Source organism: Prionailurus viverrinus, chromosome D2 (assembly GCF_022837055.1).
Source record: "Prionailurus viverrinus isolate Anna chromosome D2, UM_Priviv_1.0, whole genome shotgun sequence".
In the NCBI taxonomy this organism is placed as follows: Eukaryota; Metazoa; Chordata; class Mammalia; order Carnivora; family Felidae; genus Prionailurus; species Prionailurus viverrinus.
Window position 1 is genome coordinate 82,321,413 of NC_062571.1, and position 22,833 is coordinate 82,344,245.

Genomic DNA, 22,833 nt, shown 5'->3' on the forward strand with positions numbered 1-22,833 from the left:
CGCATCGGGCTCTGTGCAAACAGCTCGGAGCCTGGAGCCTGCTTCGGATTCTGTGTCTCCCTCTCCCTCTGCCCCTCCCCTGCTCGCACTCTATCTCTGTCTCTCTCGAAAATAAATAAACATTTAAAAGGAAAAAAAAAAGGGCTTCTCTACCCGGAATGCAGAAATGGGATGTCCAGTGAAACAAACAAGGAGTAAGGGGGTTTATCCAACATGGCCGAGAAGAGAAGAACACTGGATGTGGAGGCCACCAAGGTTCTGGTCCCTAGAACAGATGTATTTCTTTTCATTATTTTTTTAAAATAATTATTTCATTTTATAAAAATAATTTTTTTTATATTTAAGCATCGAGACCAATTAGATAATTCCTGTGAGAGCCAAGCTTTCATATTTAGCTGTATTTTAGTGAACCAGGAAACCCTGAGTGAGTAGCTCCTTCCGTGGGGCTCTGAGCTCTGCTCCCTGGAGAACTAAGCATTCTGTTCTGTTGGGAGATTTAAATAGGTAAGGTTAACGTATCTGAGGGAGATAAGTGTGCTCAGGGGAAGCCGATGGCCAACCCAAGAGAACAAGCATGGAATACCACACTGGGATGAAGACACGGCAGGAAGCATCACGGTGGGGCGGGAATGGTTTGTTGGCCTTCTTCCGCCCTGAATTGAGTAAAACTAATACACTGAGCATTGTCGCAGGCCCAGCACTGGGAAAAATCCAATCTACTCAACTTAAGAAGGTATTATCCCCATTTTGTAGGCGAGGAAACTGAGGTGTGGAAAAAGTCAGCGTTTGACTAGCATCTCACAAAGCATAAGTACTGTGGAACCTCAAATCTGATCTTCTCACCTCATGGCTCCTGGACCAGTCAGTGACTGTCCCTCCTAGGCCTCTCTGAACAGGTCACCCTTGCCCTTCCTTCTAGTCTGATTGTGGACATGGCTGTCCACAGCTGTTGAGAATAAAGTTCTGGATGCGATGTCCACCACAGGTGAGTTTGGCCATTGTGATTCAGGCCTCCTGGGTTCCGTCAAGAATAATTTCTGGATATGCAATTACTGGATGACCTCCCTGAGGTCAAGGCCCTGACTTTGGGGCCAGCTGCCACCCTAGGTGACCAGGTGACACCTGGGTCCCACCGTCTACAACAGCACCAGCAGTTCGGAGGTATGCATGTTGTCTCCACACCCCTCTCCAGATCTGTCCTGGGAATGCAGGCCAGATTCCCGGGAGCCAGCGCTCCGAGCTGACTACTCAACCGTCTGCACTCACAGGCAAACCTGGATGCAAATTTGCATTTGAAAAGTTGATCTCTGTTCCTGCCTGGGATTCTCATAAATCAAAAGTGGTCAGTATTTACAGCAGAGTCCAAAGGGAGAACTGCTGGGAGAGCCCCAAACACTTAAAAATTCTATATGGGAACCAAGAAAACTTCATCTGAAGACAGGAGATTGGAAGAACTAACGGGCCTGCTTTTCATCTGCTTCTCATTTAGAAAAATTGGACTACTGGGGAAAGGGGTAAAAATAAAAATTGGAAGCAAAAAAAAAAAAAAAATCTTAAAAGGCAAGCAGATCACCCATTCCAAAACATGTAGAGTTTGATACAACCCTACCCTTTCCCAAAGGCCAGTTAATTGTTCGGGTAACTTATCAGGCCGTGGGAGGATGTGACGCAACACGGGAAGCTGACAGAGGGTTAGTGATGACGGCCACACTGCCCGTGGGAAGCGGTGCCATTCAAAAGCAGAGGCCGTCAGTCTTAAGACAGATTGAGTTTGCTGTTGCAGCACGACAGGGACAATATTTGCCTCTGTCATGGCACCACGGCAGCAACAGACCACCCATAGGCTGCCCTGGGAAATATATAATTACATGACACGTAATGGGAATTTAGTTATATGTTTATGTAGATATAGACACACATGCATATACACATGTATACACAAACGTACTGGTGAGTGTAAACCAATTGGATTATACTTAGAAAAAGGCAAAACAAACAAACAAACAAAGAACCTCAATTCCTTGGAGAAGAAGGCAGGGCAGAGATGGAAAGAGGAAGAAAAGTGTATCACTTACCTAATTTTTCCCATTACGTTAATTGGAGATCTTAATTTACCAATACCCCTTAGGGACTATTTGTCTTAAATCAATTCAGACGAGCCGATCCCTTGCTAATCTATAAAATGGAGGTGGGGGTGAGCACTGTCAAGAATAGGAAACCCGTATGACCTATCTTTGCATCTCGCTTCCCGGCACAGTGTCTGAAACACAGTTTGTTGAATGGATGAACAAATGAACAGACGTGAGCAAGACAGCAGAATGTTTGATGTGGAAATCAAGTCCCTTGATGTCAGGGCGCCCGGGTGGCTCAGTCGGTGGAACGTCCGACTCTTGATTTTGGCTCAGGTCATGATCTCATGGTCGGTGAGTTCAAGCCCCATATCTGGCTCCGCGCTGACAGTGCGGAACCTGCTTCCGATTCTCCCTCTCCCTCTCTGTGCCCCTCCCTTGCTCATGTGCACACCCTCTCTCTTTCTCAAAATAAATAAGTAAAGTTTTTAAAGGGTTTCATATCAAAATGTGAAAAACAAAAATGGCAAGACACATCGCGGATCAAAAGTTCTTTTGTCCAATAAAAAGGACTGGTATTTTTAAATACTCCTCATGGAAACGCTTGAAGGAATTGACATTCAACTGTGACCTTCTAAGGAGCCCTAATTTCTGTGTTTAAATCAAGACCTACAGATTATTTTCAGGGCATCAATCAAGCTTGCACTGCTATAGAATATTTTTTGATAAGTCACTGAACTAATAGTCTGAACTAATAGGTTTTTCTAAACATAGTATATTGGTTACTAGTTCAACCTAACGAAGTCAACTATTGTGTACTATGATGACTGAAACTTACAAAATATTATAACTACATAATACATTAGGAGACATATTTCCATATGTTCATGTCCATATAGAAATTGAATTACAAATACATTCTGGGAAATCCCACTGTTTATACAATATTTGTTTTGGCTTTCACTGTTTCCACTGCTAGGAATACCATGCCAATGATTATTTTAAAATACGATATTGATTCACTGAAATATTTATCCAGCTCCAGTCATTGGCAACAAAAGGTACTCACTTTCCAATGTCATTCCAATGACACAGTCCTCTGCTAATCAATCAGAATTTCTATCCAAGGAGGTCAGAGGGAAGAAGAAAACAAACAATGAGGTTCAAAAGGACTAGTACAATCGCTCTTTGTGGACAAAAGGAAATGGTGTTAGGTTCTGCCACAAAAAAAACAGTGTTTTATTTTTGTGACCTATAGTGCATATACGAAAGGTTGTGAAAAAGGAACACTCACGCCCCCATCCTTTGGTTTAAGAAACAGAACATAACTGCATCTAGAGGTACCTCGGTGCCTTTCTTCTGTCACCACGTTTGTTTTAAAAACTATTTTCAAAGACATGAAGGGGTTAAGGTGATGATCATGCGTCATTGTGTGACAAAGGTTCTCCCACTTCTAACAAACATGGTCTATACCTCAGGCCCAAGGTTGATGCTTCCTGCCGTGTCTTCATCCCAGTGTGGTATTCCATGCTTGTTCTCTTGGGTTGGCCATCGGCTTCCCCTGAGCACACTTATCTCCCTCAGATACATTAACCTTACCTATTTAAATCTCCCAACAGAACAGAATGCTTAGTTCTCCAGGGAGCAGAGCTCAGAGCCCCACGGAAGGAGCTACTCACTCAGGGTTTCCTGGTTCACTAAAATACAGCTAAATATGAAAGCTTGGCTCTCACAGGAATTATCTAATTGGTCTTGATGCTTAAATATAACATGCCGTACATGATTCCTCATCTAGTATCATGAGTACAATTTCTCCCAGTATGGCCAGTTCAAGAATCCCTCTGGGACAAGTAAGAATGCATTCTAATTTAGGAAATTATGGAGGCCATGGATCTTAGAGGGGAAATGTGCCCCTTGGCAACTACCCAACCCAGTTCCCAAGCTGATAAGCCATTATTATTATTATTATTATTATTATTATTATTATTATTTTTAATTTTGGGATATAAGATTTTAAATTTTTAAATTGAAGTACAGTTGACATATAAATTCAAGCGTAGAGCACAGCGATAAAACAATCATATACATTATGAAATGTTCACCATATGTTACAATACTATCAACTCTATTCCCTATGCTGTACTTTACATTCCCGTGAATTACTTAGTTTACAACTAGAAGTTTGACACTACACAACTGGAAGTGTGTATCCCCTTCGCTCGTTTCAGATTACAGATAAGAGAAATCAGGACTAGTGCGGTCAATTCATTTGCTGAAAGTCACGAAGCTTAGAGATCCAGACATTTCATGTTTCCTTCTTGATTCAATGCTTCGCCCCTATACCATACTACACCTCTTTGCTCTTGGCGGGGGGTGTGCAGGGAGAAAAGGAGAACAATGATAGACATACATCCTACTACCCTAAACGCTCATCCTCGTGACTTCTATTGATATGGATTAGAATTGCTGCTCTGGAAATAGAGTGAAACGCAGAAGCATTAGTTGGTTGGTGGTGGGGATATCCTATATATCTAGAGGAAATCAACTGATTAATTTGTCAGCTTTTTTTTTTTTTTTTTTTAGCAAACTTGAATCTTTTCTGGGATACAACAGAGCATAAACTGATTAATTAGCTAATTAATAATATATGGCCATCTACATCGGTGATTGCATTTAAATTTTACATGCAAAGGTTACTTTGGAGAAAGCATCAGTTCTGAATAAGTAACTTTGCAAGCAAAAAGAGGTTTGTGGAATGTCTATGCAGGTAATTTATGGTCCACTGTAAAAATACGGACTTCTGATTGAAGAAGTAATCAGAGCATAAGAAGTAATGTAATCAAGCCATCAACATGGCCCTATTTGGTATGGTAATAAATTCGATCCAAAATTTCAGTGTATTTCATTTTTTACTATGAAATTTATTGTCAGTTTGGTTTCCATGCAACACCCAGTGCTCATCCCAACAGGTGCCCTCCTCAATGCCCATTATCCACTCTCCCCTGAAAATTTAAGTGTATTTCAAATGTATTTCTTAAAGTATAGGGATAATGCTATTAGTAAGTTTCCAAAATCATTTTTTTCATATATACATAAGATGTTTAATATCTATTTTTTCATTTAACCAACTTCATAATATTCTATGTATTTGGTCAATATGAATGTACAATACCATCAGGACTTTACTAAAAATGTAACTAATTCATTACCTTGTGAAAACCATGCATGAAGACCATATCCCACAACTCCTGAGGGAATTTCTGTGGTATTGAGATTTGTCACCTGGGCACTGCTTGGTCACTAACATAGCACAGAGGGAATCTCCATTGGAGAATGTCAGATTTTTAAAGAAAACCAAGAAACTGACCAACAAAACCCTCGGGCCAGTGGAGACTGAAGGGGTAGCCTTAGAAGTGTCATGCAATTAATATGATGCGTAAATAAATTGTCTCCCAGAATAAGTCTCCCGCTGCGAGGGTTGCTCTTACATCATCTTCTACCTGCCCACATATTTTTCGTAAGGAAGAAAATCTTAAAGAAAGAAAGAAAGAAAGAAAGAAAGAAAGAAAGAAAGAAAGAAAGGAAGGAAGGAAGGAAATACATAAATTAATTCTGTTCTCCACTTATGTTTAGCCCACTTCAACCCACAACGAAATCCACCAGTACACTGATGGGAAAGAAGTGCCTGTTTCATAACATATTTAGATAAAAGCCCTTCTTCTATTTCTGTCAGCTGTACTTGCACAAGTGTGGCTGGCGTGTCTTTTTGGGGCTGTGGGTCTTTGAAGAATTTACTGCCACTTCCTTTTTGTCTGACTCAGTCTGCTTGCCGGTGACACAGTTGCCTTAATTTGCCATTGTCGTTGGCATGGAAACCGCCCTTGAGGGACAGGTGAGGTCTGGACTCCAGTTCAGAGCCCTCGTTTTCATGCCAGCAAGGCTCAGACCAGTTCCTGCTCTCCTATTCTGACCCCCAAGTATCTACTGCCATGGAGGATGTAGGGACATGTTCGCTTTAAAAGAAAAGAACATTAAGGTCTCCACAGAGGGGTTTCAGAGTCAGGCTTACAGCCTGTATCCCATCAGCTGCTTTAGGGACAGGTTCTGATATACCTCTGCATCCCCAGGGATCCTGGCATGAATGCAGGTGACCATGGAGTGAAGCCCCAAGTGTGAGGTGCTATACTTGAGGAATACAGTCGCCACCAAGAGGCAAAGGCCAAGCCTTTCCCTCAACTTCAGGGTAACCAACAGTTGATAAGGGAAAGTTCTTCTCTGTAGAAGAATCCCAGGTAACAAATGAAGAAGGAATGATAGAATTAGAACATCACCTAAAGAAAAAACTGATCTAAGAAGTTGTTGGTGATGGCCACTGACCCTGGAGGGTAAAGGCTCAAATTGAGCTTTATGACAGAAGCCTCAGGATGAGCCCTGAACCCAACGTTCAATCCAACATCACAAAATTCCTGATGTGATGCCAGAGAAGGACACGGAACCACCCATGATGTAGTCCTACCAAACCAAACAAAACCAAACACAGAACCTGAGTGTGCTCAAGGCTTTGTGTAACTCCTGGTTAACACAAAACCCAGGGGCCAGAGGAACAGGCTAGATGACACCATGGGGATGAAGTCAGCAAGCTAGCATACGAAAAATTCTACTGGGCAAGCAACCTGCTTTCATTCACAAGGATTGCAAGACTTCAAAGGTAAAAATTAAAAAGAAGGACCAGGAAAAAAGACTGACCATCAAAAAAGCTGCACAAATGCAATGTGGGGGGTGTGTTTATACACTGATTCAAACAATCCAACTGCCAAAAAAGGTTCCGAGCTTTCTGGAGAGTTAGTCTTTTTGCCTTACCCGATCAATGAAGAGTCATTATGTCACGTAAACAGAAGCACTGTGGCCTTCCTATTGAGGATGTGTCAACTAGAAAAGGCAAGGGACCAGCCATGAATACACCAGCCTGCATAGCATCCACGTGTCACCACACCGGCCACACTGCAGGGGAGGGGCGGTCAGATGACAACCACGACAACAACCCTGGGTCACCCCCTAGGCACCAGAGACCACCTGGACATAGCCAAGGCAACTATCCATTTGGGATGTGGTGTTCTGGAAAGGAGCCCTGAAGATGTGCAAGATTCTCGTCAGAAAATCATAAACCTGAGGCACAAGAAGCAAAGGACTGGAAGTGATGTAATTAGACTTGGAAATCCACTTCCATCTCAAATGACCTTGTCAAACCCTTCAAACTTTAAAGAAGTCCATTCAAGGACGCCATACTCTCAAGCTGGAATTGTAGAGGGGCGCCGCTTTGGAAAGGTTGAACTTAACCAGCTCAGGCCCATTAAAGGTTAAGTCAGGCTGGGGAGCCAAAAATTCTAAAAACGGTGGGCTGACCTCTTCCAATGTCTCTATAACTTCAAAGACTGAGATGAGGAAGGAAGTTCAAGGGGATGCAGCTCTTACCCAGCAAACAAAATTTAGCCCAATTAGAAAGAACTCTTAAATGTTAAGAGACTTTAACTTAATTCAGAAGGGGTTGGGTCTAGTTAGAAGACCCCTGAAGTCCATCAACTGCAGGGGTCTACAGTCATGGGCAGAGGATTTTCCACTGTCCTTTCTCCAACTCATCCAAATGCAGAGGCGCCCCATCGGGTACAGCCCGAAGCTGCAAAGCAGGGGATGGAACATGCTGTACCGCAGGAATCAGGTAGCCTGGAGAGGGGTGGTCACTCCCTGTAGGAAAGACCATTCTCATGGGCAATGCATCAGCTAAGACAGGGACCCCAAACTAGGAGGATCTAGTGGGCTGGCATTTCCCTGCCCACCCCAGCACCTCCAGCACAACTTTCAGCCATAACGGAAGTGTTCACACAGCTCTAAGTGGCAATGAGCATGTGAACTGTGGCTGGTGTTACCAACTAACTGAAGTTTGAGTTTTATTTAAATTAATGTCAATAGCTTCCTGTGGCCAGTTATGAAGAGAACTCCTTGTGGAATGTATCCCAAATACAATCCCCAGGCCCTATAACTGGCGATTCTCGTTCAATAGAGAGCCACGGGGCCCGGCATCTGCCTTGGGAACAAGCTCCCCAGGTGATCCTCGTGCTGGTGTTCCCACGAAAATGCCCCAGACAGAGTTGAAGGAGGGTAAGGTTGTCTGTAGGCGCTCCTGGCAGAGGGAGCACCCGCTAGATGGAGACAGACTATAGGAAGGATGTGGAATAGGTCCCGGAGCAGGCCTCGAAGCTACAGGTTCGCCCCACTGTGCTCCCACCCAGATATCACAGGAAACACTGACAGTGCCTTGGGTTGTGACAGCCACTCAGACACTCTCAGGGTCATGGCCAAGGCCTCACGATGTCCCATCCACCGCAGGCTGGTGCACTTCAGCTCACAGCCCCCGGACATTGCTATACTTAGGCCAGCCACAAACATCCACAGATCCCAAAGAAATGTCATGCCCCATTCCACATGATAACCTTCCACAGGTCACCTCCCGAGGGGATTCTGTTAGGCGCAAAAGTCCATGCTTCTGCAAGACTTTAAGGACCGTGCCCACCACGATCCACGTCTTGGTGTCCCCGGCCATTGCCCAAAGGGCAAGTTTTGGGTTCTTTCCTAGGGTTCTCTATTCTGATCACAGATCATCAATGTTCTAGCATTTCCTGTAGAAGAGTCGCCCTTTCCATTCCCCCAGGCAGCCAACTGCTCATCACTTTCTGCCCACTCTCGCCGGTGAACGTCTCTCATCTACTCCTTTCTGCGGACTCTCCGTTGCTTGGAGCCATTACCTGCTCCTTCCTGTGCACCGGCGATAAACAGCCTCCCGTCCAACCCCACTCTTCAGCTTCTCCAACCTCATCTTCACATGTAGCCAGAATGCTATTTTAAAAACTGAATTTTATCACGTCATTGCCCTACTTACAGGCCTTGATTCCACGAGGCACCACTGTCCCTACGAGAAAACACTGAGGTCCTTAACACGGAGCACGAGGTCCCGCACGGGCTGACGTCCACTTCTCTCACCGTCTCCCTCTTGCCCAGTAGCACACCGACTCTTAGTTTCTGAAACGCTTCAAAGCTCCTTCGCCCCTGCCCCACGACGTTTATGCCAGCCCCTCCTTCTCTGGGAACCCTCTACCCTCTGCCCTCCTTTGCCTGGCTTCGTCCGATTCATGTGTAGTTCAAAATGTGCTTCCTCACATGCCTTCCCTCCCTAGGCCATGCTGGGGCCCACACTGTCTTCCTCGGCTCTCAGCCCCACTCGCTGTCTTCCATTACTGTTTTGTGATGACCTGTGTAGCGTTGGGCTCCTTGACTGGCCTCCAAGAGGACAAGGCCTTGACCTTGTTCACTCTATCTCCAGTGCCAACCCCAAGTGTCTGGTACTAAATAAACATTTGTGAACAAACGACTAAGTGAACAAAGAAACGATTTCATTGATTTATTATTAACTCATTATCAATCATTTGAGTTAATAAAGATTTGTGGATGGTGGAAGGGAAGCAGCCGAGAGACAAAACCAGGCAAGTAGACAGAAGACTTTCTGAGATATGGTTTTGTCCCTGGTACTTGAGTCAGTAATTGGACACCCGCCCCCCCCCCGACCCTGGCAAATTAAAGCTGGGGGTTCTAATAGGCAGGCTGGGCTTCCTCTGCAAGAGTAGAAATTTTTTAAAAAAACAGCACTCAGTGTACCAAAACTTAAAAATTTTTAATTCCTAAAGATGTCAAGATTGTGAAATTAAGAGCCAAAAGCTTAGCACGCTAATCCTTTCCAGCTCTTGTCAGAATCAGGCTATTTGGCTATCATCAACTCTCACAGGCAAGATTAGGCATGATCGAATCTCCACTAATTTAAGAAGTATGAAGTAGATCATAGTTTCGGTGAACCCAAAATATACTTAGGTGAAGTAACAAATATCGCTGGGTGCACAGGAATGGGCCACTGAGTCATCCAAACCTGATCTCGAAAACCAACACGAGCTCGAATCTTTTAGCACTGAGCGGGCACAGACTCGTCTTCCTTCTCGCAGATGAGAAAACAGAGAAGGCAAGCTTATGGCTGGAAGCAGAGCTGGGTTTCAAAGCCTGGTTTCTTGACTCCAAGCCCTGTGTCTCCTTGAATAATTCGTTTCTTACACCACCCAAGACAGACCCTTAACCTCCTGGTGACTCACTTCTGGCTTGGTCCAGACTGTCCGCATTCCATCCTTTGCTCACACGGTAAGTGCTTAACAGGTGCCCACTGCCAGCCAGACCCTGGGGACTCAGGTGGAGGGGGCAGCTGAGACCCTGGCCTTAAGGACATCATGGAGCAGCACAGGGGGGGTGTTCGGAGGGTTCAGTGATCCGACAGGGTCACCGTGCGGCAGGACAACAGCCACTCTGGTTTAGGGCCACGGCACCCCTGCACACACACGGGTGGCAATCACCTTAGAGCAGCCACACGGCCTCAGGGGCTCATGTTGAGTTTGTGGGTCTCATTCATGAGAACTACGAGTAAATTTCCTTCTGAACTTACGTTTGTTTTCTGCTAACCCAAGCATAGGACTTTACATTTATCCTCATTAAATCTCACCGTGTTGGTTTTGGCCCATTGAGCCACACTGCTGAAATCTCTATAATCCGGATTCTGTGATGCAGAGCAGTTAGCCCTCCAGCCTGGCGTTGTTAAGAAGTGTGGTCAGTGCACCTCTGATGTCTTCACAGAGATGGCTCAGGAAATTGCAGGCCAGGATGAGGCCTCGGACACAGCCCCGGGGCCACTGACCGCATCTCAGTCCGGCTGTCCAACATGGTTTGGGTCAACATGAACCATGGATTCGTATCCTCTGGGTGACTATTCAGCCCACCCCTAACCTATCCGACGCTATCTCTGCACCGGCCACGTTTCTCCCTCCTGCATCAGGATGCTCCAAGAGATGCTATCAAATAAACACCTGCCCAAATATTTACTCCCATGTCTGACAAATTTAAAATGCCCTTTCTTCTACCGTTTGAGTGAATATTAATTAGATTTGCCCCTTAAGAGAGGTCTGGAATTATTCCAGACGGAATAAAAGCCAATGCCGGAGTTCCCCTAGCGCGAAGACCGGCAGATATAAATTCAGCAGGCCGTGGACCTTCCCGCAGCACCTGCCTCTAGTCAGTGATGGGCCAAGGCCTAAAAAACAGAATGCTCGGTGGATCTGAGAGACGGGGGGAGTGTGATCTCCCGCCATCACTTCTAATTATCCTAAACTGGAAAAACGGATGTCTAAGCTGGCCAGCCTGTCCAATAAAGCATTTTGATCAAAGATGCAGTTGCACAGAGCACCTGTTTGAGGGATGGCCTGAGAGCCCACGGGGACCCAGGAGAGTTATGATAAGTCATAAAGCGGTCCCCGCAGCTCTGTAGGCAGACAGCATCACTGTGAAAAATGCTTCTCCAGGGAAGCTTTGAGTTTCTTTAAACATTCAATTATGGCTATACAAACACAGATTTTAAGTGAACAGCATCCAATCTTTGCACAAATTAGGGATGCTAGGAGGCAAATAAAAGAGACTCCCTGAAACAACTATTGAATACAGATTCCGCCCTGGTTCATGTAGAATTGGTGTACGTGCTGAGTTTTTGAGGAGGGTTAATTGGGTGACCCTCTTTTAGTATTAGCTTTGGGTTATATGGCTCTTATGAGTTGAGACACTGAGGCTACCTTTATTTTAGTTATGATTTCCAAGTCGGTTTTTAATTAAAATAGATTTCTGAATACTTAAAGACCCAGGATTCGATGAACAGAGCTTTGTAACCATTTGAGAGTTGCTGGAGGCCTTTCTAAAACACAGCATTTCCTTTTTATGACTAATAAATACTCCAATATTCTTCTTTTCAACCTTTAAGCTTTTACAAATGTTTTTCCTTCAATATAAAAAGTTTTCCTAATTTTAACGGTAATATTTTCTTGTTGTAAAACATGAATAAAGTAAATTTCTTCCATAATCTTACTGCTCAGAGCTACCTGTGCATGTGTATAATTTTTAAATCAAAACTGAATAATACCATGTAAAAAATTACCTAACATGCTGTTCACATTGATTACATCGTGAGTGCTTTTTACAGTAAGAAAGATCCCCATCACCACCTTTAATTGCTGCACAGTTCTCTATTTCATGGCTGGGTCCTAATTTATTGCATCAATCTTCTCCTATCAATTTAGGTAAAATATTCTGCAGTGAACATCCCTGCACGCAAGGCTGACTCCCAGCCTGCAGGCATGATACAGGGTACTGACAGGTTACCTTCTGGTTAGCCAGGCTCTCTACTGTGCTGGTTAAATATTCACATTTATCTTGCGTGAACATTTACCTTTGAGTTCTTATAGCTTCATGTGGATAAACTCTCTAATTGGATCTATTGGGCCAAAGGCTATGTGAATGAAAAATTCTACTTTATCCTGGACAATGGATTATATTTTGTGTCTAACAGCATCAAGGGCTAGAAAGATGCAAGCATTTCGCTCTGCCTAAAAAATGGCAGATTTTTGGTATTATCTCAAAAATGAAGTCGACATGGAACAGACATGTAATTTTTCTCAAAAAAAAATATTACTCGGAAGTATTTCAGGGAAATGCAACTTTCAAATAGTGATACTGGCATGCTCTAATTATAAAAATGTTATTTTTAGGAGAACAGAATCTCTACGATTGTAGTATTGATAAGTGGTATAATTAAAATAAAGCTGTAGAATGTTGTGGAAACATACCCAACACTCTCCATGTACTTTCTAAAATGCCAGTTGACAGGGAGGGTGGGAAGAGAGATATCAATCAAGAAGCAATCGTTTTGTTTTCAACTTTTCTAATCTTGAGATTATTTTGTGAAGGGCCCAGAATTGGAAGTGAACAAATGAAGGCTCCCTTCAAAATGATCTTTCATACAAACTAGCCACTGTGCCACAGTCACTGCGTATCATACTATCCGCCTTAATAGCCAGTGAATCATTTTCGAAAAGAACCACGAATGAGGCTAGTGAGCCACTTACGGACTCAGAGAACCAGATGGGCACTAAGGACTGCATGTCTATACGGAAACGCCCATCATAAAGCTAAAGGAAGAAGTACACAGACTACGATATCCACCAAGAAGACAAAAAACAAAAAAACCCTAAAGCCTTATTTATAAGGAAAAAAACGTATTTGAACAACCCCTGAAATATTAATCAGGATTGTGTTTGGTAGTAGAAGTATTTTGTTTTTGGCTCTTTGTTCTTTTTTTTCTCCTACAATTTTCAATTTTCTACCGTGGACATGTATCCCTTTTAGAGTAAAAACAAATAAATTAAGGTTTTTATTAAGTGGATTTCCGTTCTCCTATCTGGAGTCCTACCACCATCTGAAGGTCTGGGATGGGCGCCACTCACACTGTTCCCCGCGTCTCCCAAAATTCTGACAAAAGGAGAAGCCACCCAAAGCCAGCAGAAATCCTAAAACCCCACTGAGGACACAATCACCACCAGAAGCCTTACTCTCTTTTGCTCTTTCAGAGAATGCCTAGTTTCGTCCATTGAGATAGTTGGAAACCACCTACGAAGAGCAATTTACAAAACTTAAAATGTCTCATGGCATTCTTACGTGGAAAAAAAAAAAAGACAGGTAACATATTTACTTCGCTAAGAGAAACATAGCAAAGGCAGCACAGTTTTCTGCCCGGCAACCTGCTCATCCAAGACGCGTGCCCGAACCTCTGCTTTAAGGTCACCAAGTCACAAGGAAGGCTAAAAGCACATTATCTACTGCTAACCAAAGCTTTACCTTTCTTAAGTCTATTTCTTTCAATGTTTAATTACTTTTGAGAGAGAGAGAGAGAGAGAGAGAGAGCGTGAATGGAAGAGGGGCAGAGAGAGAGGGAGACAGAGGATCCGAAGCAGGCTCTGCACTGACTGCAAAGAGCCCGATGTGGGGCTCGAACTCACCAACTGTGAGATCATGACCTGAGTGAAGACGCTCAACCAACTGAGCCACCCAGACGCCCCTTTACAAAAGCTTTCACCCCATTTAACGGTGAGGGGTAAACACACAGGAAACATGAAGAGGCAGGGTGCAGGTCCCCACGAACAGCTCATGCTATCCTATTTGCTTGGGACCCTCAAATCAAAGCACGGAGACAGTAAGCGATCTGACCTGCTCACGTGGAGACACAGAGTCAGATTTTTGCGACACGTGTCTCTGGCAGAACTAGTTCCAGGGAGGCTCTCTTATCTACTCTGTCACTGCAGCAAAAAGTCAGCACTTCACTGATACGTGACAAATAGGACCCAGTAATTCTAGAAGACAGAAACTCCTTTTTGAATCGTGCGGCACTTGGTAACTTGATTTACAGCGTTAGCTACAGATTGCTTATTAGGAACACACAGATCTTTCCTGATACTAATCAAATAGCATAGTAAGGGGTCCTTTGGGTCTGAGGAGCCCATGGGGAGAGCCAGGGTATAAAGGATGACAGGAACAGGGCTTGTGTTACTTTATGCCTTGAAGTAGACACAGTTTTCTACTGGGAAGCCATACAAAATATGTAATAATATTCATCTGCTCCAGGAAAAGAAATAGAATACCATTTTTGGAAATTCATATAATTTTGCAAAGAAAAAAAAAGGTCAAATTTTTAAACAAAAAGATAAAATAAATACTTTGTACCACTGGAGACAAGCTCTGAAAGATAAATAAACCCTTGGTATTTCTCAGGGGGAAAAAAAAGAGATTCTATTCATTTGAAGCAATTTCTCCTTATATAAGCCAGGGATTGCCAAAAGCCAACTAATTATGGAATGCTGTTATTTGAACAGAAGATGCTTAAATTCTACCCTTGACAAATCAGGCTCTGAAAAAAAAAAGGAACATCAGAACTCGGAGAAAAACCTGCTGATTCACAGACTTCTTTCTTAGAGTGATACAATTCTTTTGTTTTTCCATTGGAATCATGTCTTCAAGTTAATTCCAGCCTCGGATCCAAACTGGATTATGAACCCATGCATTTCATTCTGTTTCTCTAAATGCCAAGGTGGGTGACGCAGCACGTTGAGCCCACGGCTCCTCACTTTCTCCTGCGGCGCGGCAAACAAGAATTAACGTGACTTACTCGTTTCTTTCCAGGTTTACGATCAGCTCTTTGCTTTCCAGTTGTATTCGAATATTCAACACGTCCGGATGATTCTGAAAGATAAATAAGAGAAGTCAGCCAAGACACGTTTCACATTCACTTGTCAACGTTTGACTGCTCTGAAGGCATATGCCACGGAGGCAGAGAAAAAACACATTTTCTTCTTGGGACCGGTCTGAGACCCCCAAGTGGAGGAGACCAGGTCAACCAGGACCAGAGTCTGGAAGACGCAGTGCCTTCCGGGACAGCGTGAACATGGCCTGCACCCCTTTCCTTTGGCCACATACCCTTGAGACCCTTCTTCACTCTCCCCACCTCCCACGATTAACTCCTTCCTCAGTTTCCCTGTCTCCATAAAGGGCATCTTCATTTCCCCAACTGCTCGTGTCAGAAAGGTGAAGACCCGTCTGAAACCTTCTTCTCTCTCTCTAGTTCCTCCTACTCCATGAAGATCTCCTTCGGGGCTGCCCTCCAAACTGCAACTCCTGTAACACCTTATACACCTCTCCACCCCTCTCCAGGTCAATGTGCAGTCACTCTCACCGGGATTCCTGCAAAGCCGTCCTAACCTGGGTCCGTCCACCTCTGCTTTCTTCCCGTTCATTCTCCAATGGCAACACGAGCGTGTTTTGAAAAACACCTCCTCATCAACCCACCCCCTTTTGCAATGAGCCCGCACTGGCGCTGGGACTTCAGGGTCTGTATGGCTCTCCTCAGCCACCTGGCTGTCACCGCACTGGCCTTGCCAGCTCCTCAGACACACCGAGCTTCTCTGCAGGGCTCATCTTCGTCCATGCTGTTCCCGCCGCTTGGAACGCTTCCCCTTAGCTATTCTACTCAGTTCCGGCTTAAACGTTGGCAAGTTGAGGAAATCTTACCTCACTCCTCAATCTCATTGCAAGCCCATCTTCCCCGGTAGGCTTTCTTCTAGCCTCCTGCCCTTTCCCTCCCCGTAAGGAAGAACTTCCTTCCTCCTTGCGATGACTCAGTATGTTGACTTCCTCTTACTTATTATGTCCACAAAAGCACCAGAGAAATTAAAGAAGCCCAATTAATAGTTGGTGAAGGAAGGAATCAATGAATAGGGCACACATCTCTGCCAACCTCTTCTTCTTATGAGGCAGACACTCTCCTCCTCTAGGCTCCAGGAAACCCAGTTCACGTGTGCCCATCTATCAGTGGGGGACAGGCACCTATGTTCTCTGTTGTGTCCCAGAAATCCCAATGAGTTTCTTGCCCTGCCCTGAGAACGCACCTGTATGACAGTGTCCCTTAACCCATGCCCTGCCAACCCAGGGCGGTCACGTGTGCCACACTCCTACTTTTGAGCCCAACCATTCAAAGCCCTTACCCAAATCAAAATTTATTTGCTAACTCAAAGGTATTCTATGAAGCCCCTCTGTGCTCCGTTTCCTGCTGTGCACCCTTAGAGATTCTGGTACAGTCACTTCCAACTCCCCTTTATCTAGGCCAGCATGTCTCAAATGGGGGGTTTACATAGCCATGGGGCATTTCTCACTGGGAGAATTTAAAATTCTTTAATTTAATTTTATAGAGACAGAGCGAATGGGGAGAGGGGCTGGGGGCGTGAGGGGGAGAGAGAGAGACAGAGAGAGAATGAATGAATGAATGAATCTTAAGCAGGTTCCATGTTCAGCATGGAGCCCTATATAGGTCCCAATCCCACGGCCCTGAGATCATGACTTGAGCCAAAATCAAGAGTCAGACACCCAACCAACTGAGCCAACCAGGTGGCCCATCAATGTTGATTTAAAACTTTTTTTAACATTTATTTATTTTTGAAAGACAGAGAGAGACCGAGCTCACATGGCTGGGGGGGAGGGGGGGGGGGAGGGGCAGAGAGAGAAGGAGACACAGAATCCGAAGCAGGCTCCGGGCTCTGAGCTGTCAGCACAGAGCCCGACGCGGGGCTCAAACCCACAAACCGTGAGACCTGAGCACGAGTTGGACGCTTAACCGACTGAGCCACCCAGGCGCCCTGTCTAATATTCCAGTTTTAAAAGGCCCTATCATAACTCCAGATTTCAAAAGGCTGTTCTTACAACACAGCATTTCATCTACACTGTGGATTAACTAACCACATGTTACTATGTTACAGGAGAAAATGGATTCTAAATTCCAACATCCAACATTAGTCAAAATGAAACAAAACACTCGAGTTTTGGGAAAAGGTTAAAACACGCATTCACCAGTGCCATGTGACTAGGATAGCACCATAAAGGGTGAAACAATACGTAACTTTATTTTCAGGGCTGCCCTTGGCACATGTGGGTAGTTTCCTACTTCGAATATGGTCACCATTAGCCACATATATATTTAAATGTAAATTAATTGAAATAAAATTTAAAAATCAGTTTATCAGTCTCACTGGACTCATTTACATTTTTTAAAAAAAATTTAATGTTTATTTTTGAGCGAGCGAGTGAGAGAGAGAGAGAGAGAGAGAGAGAGAGACAGAACGTGAGCAGGGGAGGGGCGCAGAGAGAGAGGGAGACACAGAACCCGAAGCGGGCTCCAGGCTCCGAGCTGTCAGCACAGAGCCCGACGCGGGGTTCGAACTCGTGAACCACGAGATCATGACCTGAGCTGAAGCCGGACGCTTGATGGACTGAACCACCCAGGCGCCCCTTCACTGGACACGTTTTAGACTTAACAGCAAGATGGCTAATCACTGCCACCACTGGACAGCAGAGCAAGAGAACGTTCCTACCTTGACAAAAAGTCCACGGACATTTCCGTCTTCATTGAGCATCTCTGAGTCAGTAATAAAGACCTAAAATTTGCATCATTCAATTGCTGCCCAAGCAATAGACGATTGTAAATATTGGTGCCTCAGGGGATATAATTAGGTGCAACCCCAAGTGTTTTTGTTTGTTTCAGTGCACATTAAGAAAGCTCTTCTCGATTTTAATTGATGAGTGATACCATTTTTGAAGAAGTTACTTAGGCTTGAGAGTTAAAGTGGTAAATTTCCATGTAAATGAAATGCTTATATATATTTTCTGGGTTTAAACAGACCTTGTTTTGTACAGATTCATTCCAGCCAATGATGAAACAAACATCTAGCGATGTTGTAAAAATTACACGTCTTAACTGATGTGTTTTGACACTATCTGCTGTTCATAAGAATCGTATGGATTTCTGAGTGTTTGCTGGACTTTTAATTTTTTTTAAAATTTATTTTTGAGAGAGAGAGCGAGCGAGCGAGAGAGAGCGCGCACGAGACTAGGGGAGGGGCAGAGAGAGAAGGAGACACAGACTCAGAAGCAGGCTCCAGGCTCCGAGCTGTCAGCCCAGAGCCTGATGCGGAGCTTGAACCTACAAACCCGTGAGGTCAGACCTGAGCTGAAGTCAGACGCTTAACTGACTGAGCCACCCAGGCGCCCCTGTTTGCTGAACTTTTAAAATTAGTATTCCTATTCCAAACTTATGCAACATTAAACACACATCACTTCTTTAGATTTTAATACAGTGTGTAAAAGTGCTTGTAAGTCCTGGATTTGCTTTTGAGTCTGTCATGGGGATTTTTGCCTAAATGCTCCTATATTTTCTGACACTGAGATTTAATTACAAATATGCATAGAATGTGCTCTCCAGGGCTTGCAATGTGTACTTATCTCAGAAAATGGAATTATTAGTTATGTTTACAATAAAATATTAGAACAAAAATACGTCTCAATATTTTGTCAACGTGTCCCCAGCATATGTATGTATGTCTATTGGCATGTATTTAATATATGTGTATGTGTCAATAACTCAGTTACTTTAATTATAAATTGTCTTTGCCTAAGACATTGACACATGCATCATATTTTAAAGGTCAATTCTGACAATTGTATTTGTGAATAAAAAGAATATGTTTGCAGTCCCACTTTTTTCCTTCTCCCAAATTTAACTAGCTTCAACATTAACATTTATACTAATTCCACATGAAGGCTCTACAGGGGCTGTGATAACATTCCTATGTCAACATCTTTCAGATGAATACATTTTTCCCTAGGGAGGCAAAAAAAAAAGATCTTTATGTGTACATTTTAGTTGAGATGATGATACAGGAGAAATCAATGGGGAAAAAGAACAGAGAGCTATATTCATGCAACACCACTAAATGCATTAGATTGCTTAGCTTAAAAGCATGTATTCATTCCATTTTCTTTTGATTTTTATGCACTGGAGATAATGAACTTAGTGCTGGTTACATACAGCATCCCTTTTCTGAAAAATGATATATTGATTACCCTAATGGAACTGTGTCTTTTATTGAATGCTTCGAGAACTGCATTTGCTGAATAAATCAGTTCGATGCTAATCAGTAGGGGCCAGAAATGTTTTGACCGTCCCCGTAATTCTATTTTTCTAATTGGGAAGAGCATATCCAAATGGGTATATAAAATGCACCACTACAATGTTAAAAGAATAAAATAGTTGTTCAGGTGCCTACCCCACAGCTGCAAAGTCAAAATACTGCCAATATCTTAGAAGCCCCCTGTATCAGTTTGTGAAAGTGGCCGTAACAAAGTACCACAGACTGTGTGGCTTAACCGACAGAAATTTATTTTCGCACAGTCCTGGAAGCTTGAGGTCCAAGGTCGAGGTCAAGGTGTCTGCGGGTTTGGTTTCTCTGAGGCCCTTCTTCTTGTAAATTCCTCGCGGAAATTGGGCGGCTTCCCCACACGCTGTGCTCGGGTAGTTCTGCAAAGTAAGGCGCCAGCCAGAACAACACCGCCCTGGTTTTACGTATCCACGGGCATTTCTCACCAGGAGAATTTAAAATGTTCTCGTGGTCCGTGAGTTCGAGCCCCGCGTCGGGCTCTGTGCTGACTGCTCGGAGCCTGGAGCCTGTTTCAGATTCTGTGTCTCCCTCTCTCTGACCCCTCCCCCCTTCACGCTCTCTCTCTGTCTCAAAAATAAATAAACGTTAAAAAAATTTTTTTTAAATAAATAAAATGTTTTTATTTTATTTTTTATTTTATAGAGAGTGGGCGGGGGACGGTTGGGGAGAGGCAGAGGGAGAGAGAGGGAGACAGAGAGAGAGAGAGAGAGAGAGAGAGAGAGAGAGAGAGAGAGAGAAGTCATCTCTTGAACCCTCACTGTTGCCCTATTCTCTGAGGTCAACCACAGTGCGCCTGCCCAGCACACTGTACTTAACTGTTAATATGAACAGATGTCTAAAAGTGACTTGCTGATTAGCTACAGTTTCTTCCTCGTTGGCATTATCCAAGCTGTGCTGCCTTTCTTTTACCTGCGTGATTGGGAGCTCACCCAAACTTGAATTTAAATTATTTCACCCGTGGTGGATACAAAATATCTCAGCAATAAATGTAGCTTTCCATGGATGCAGGGAAGCCACCGACTGCTTTTTCTCTGATGGACGGGGTGATACACAGCATCATCTCCTTGGTGTGTCTATGTCCTTAAAAAATAGCCAATTTTTGGGGCGCCTGGGTGGCGCAGTGGGTTAAGCGTCCGACTTCAGCCAGGTCACGATCTCATGGTCCGTGAGTTCGAGCCCCGCGTCAGGCTCTGGGCTGATGGCTCAGAGCCTGGAGCCTGTTTCCAATTCTGTGTCTCCCTCTCTCTCTGCCCCTCCCCCGTTCATGCTCTGTCTCTCTCTGTCCCAAAAATAAATAAACGTTGAAAAAAAATTAAAAAAAATAGCCAATTTTTAGTGATAAAAAAAAAATAAGATGGCAGTGAGACACTGGAAGGAAGAGAATCGCATGAAAGAAAGTATCCAACGTAGGGTCAATAGCCAAGTCCTCTCCCGTCCTGGTTTCTAGGTTACCCTTTCAAAGAGGATGGTCAGTTCTTTTTTGTTTTTTTAATTGTTTTTTTTTTTTTTTACATTTATTCATTTTTGAGAGACAGAGCGCGAGCAGGGAAGGGGCAGAGACAGATTGGGAGACACGGAATCCGAAGCAGGCTCCAGGCTCCGAGCTGTCAGCACACAGCCCGATGCGGGGCTCAAATCCACACACCGTGAGATCATGACCTGAGCTGAAGTCGGACGCTTCACCCACTGAGCCGCCCAGGTGCCCCGAGGATGGTCGGTTCTGACCCAAACTCACTCATCTCAACCGTTGTTACTGGAGGCACAGAGGGATCTAATTTTTCAAGCAGGATGACAGTATTAAAATACTGCATTTGAGGGACTGTGAAATAACTCAATCCCTCTCCAGCACTAAACAAATGCTTCAGACGACAGCCCTGGCATTCATGGGGCACGAGGGAGTCATTTATTGCTATGAATATTTAGAGGCAATCTTGATTACCACTTTAATATTAGTGGGCTGGTTCCACAGCTGGGAAGATACGCACACCGTGGCCTGCGAGAGGACGGAATCGAATTAACCGCAGAATCGCAGAGGAAGGAGTGAAGGCATTACAGTGCCATAATGGGGCGGGGGGGGGGGTGGTGGTGAGTGGCTTGGGCCTTTTACTTATTACATAAATGATGATAATGTTTACTCATGAGTCATTGATCTTTTTTTTCCCCCTGATGGAAACTGACCTTAGCAAACACCTTGTTAAAATGTGCTGAATGTCGCATATTAATCTCAGGTAAAATCCGCTTTGGAAATACATGTAATGTCATTTTTAAGGTTTTCGTGGGTTAAAATGTTGGATTATTTTTAGCACAGATTCTTCTTAATGTGCGTCTGTGATGTGACGGGGTTTGCAGGTTTGCAGCCTCCTCCTCCCTTCCCGCCACAAAAAGTCACAACCTCACGTGCCTCTGGCGTGGGTGATGCTCAGAGTTCAAGCTCTTTATCCTGTTGCTGTTGGACTGATCACTAATGCTTAAGTTTGCAGCAAACGGTTTCGATTTTCATTTTAGATGACGTCAGCGATACACCCAAACCATCTTACGAGCCTTATTGATCCACTGAAATGATGCCGGTCCCCGCTCCGGGCATCCATACACAAGGGGTCTGTAGTCCCCTGTGCCCGGCGTCTGGCTGAGGACAAGGGCCGATTCTGAAGCAGACGCAATCATCTGCCCCCTCCTGGACCTCACCATTGGGTTGTAAGAGGACAGTGACAACATGACTTGACAGAAAGCAATCTGGAAAACGCCACGATGCAGGTTTCTCGAACTTACCACATCTCAAATTCAATTTTTGTTTTATGGCGCCTCCTTCCATTCCAAAGAGGAAGGTGGGAAAGATCAACGCTCCCTCTCCACCAGGACCAGCCCAGTGACCACACTCTCTCTTAAAACCCTCCAATGGTGGCCCGTTGTACCGAGAATAAAACCATGGCCTTTGCACCATGCGGGATCTGGACTCTGCTCACCACCATTGGGCTGGCCAGCCTCCAGCCAGCTTCCAGGCCTCTCCACCTGCTGACCCTCTTCCTACAGGTCCTCCCTGGGCTCCACTTCCAGGTCTCAGCCTGGACGTCACTGCCTCAGAGATGCCCCCCGCCCCCCATGTCAGTGGGGCTCTGAACTCACAATCCCAGGTCCTGGCCTGCCTCGTGGACTTCCTGTGTTGTGATCACTTATGGGCGTGTTTATTTCACTTGTTGACTGTCTATCATCTCCTAGTAAAACAGAAACTTGGCGGGGCGGGTGGGGAATTTTTCTGCCTTGTT

The 22,833-nt window shown here is 44.4% G+C and overlaps 1 protein-coding gene across 1 annotated transcript in view; it reads right to left on the reverse strand.

Moving 5' to 3' along the window:
- The window catches only part of ADAM12 (ADAM metallopeptidase domain 12), a 350,145-nt gene that overhangs the window by 243,077 nt on the left and 84,235 nt on the right, over positions 1-22,833 (reverse strand). The window contains exon 3 of the mRNA XM_047824703.1: positions 15,196-15,269. Coding sequence (XP_047680659.1) covers positions 15,196-15,269 — 74 coding nt within the window. The remainder of the gene's footprint in view (positions 1-15,195; positions 15,270-22,833) is intronic.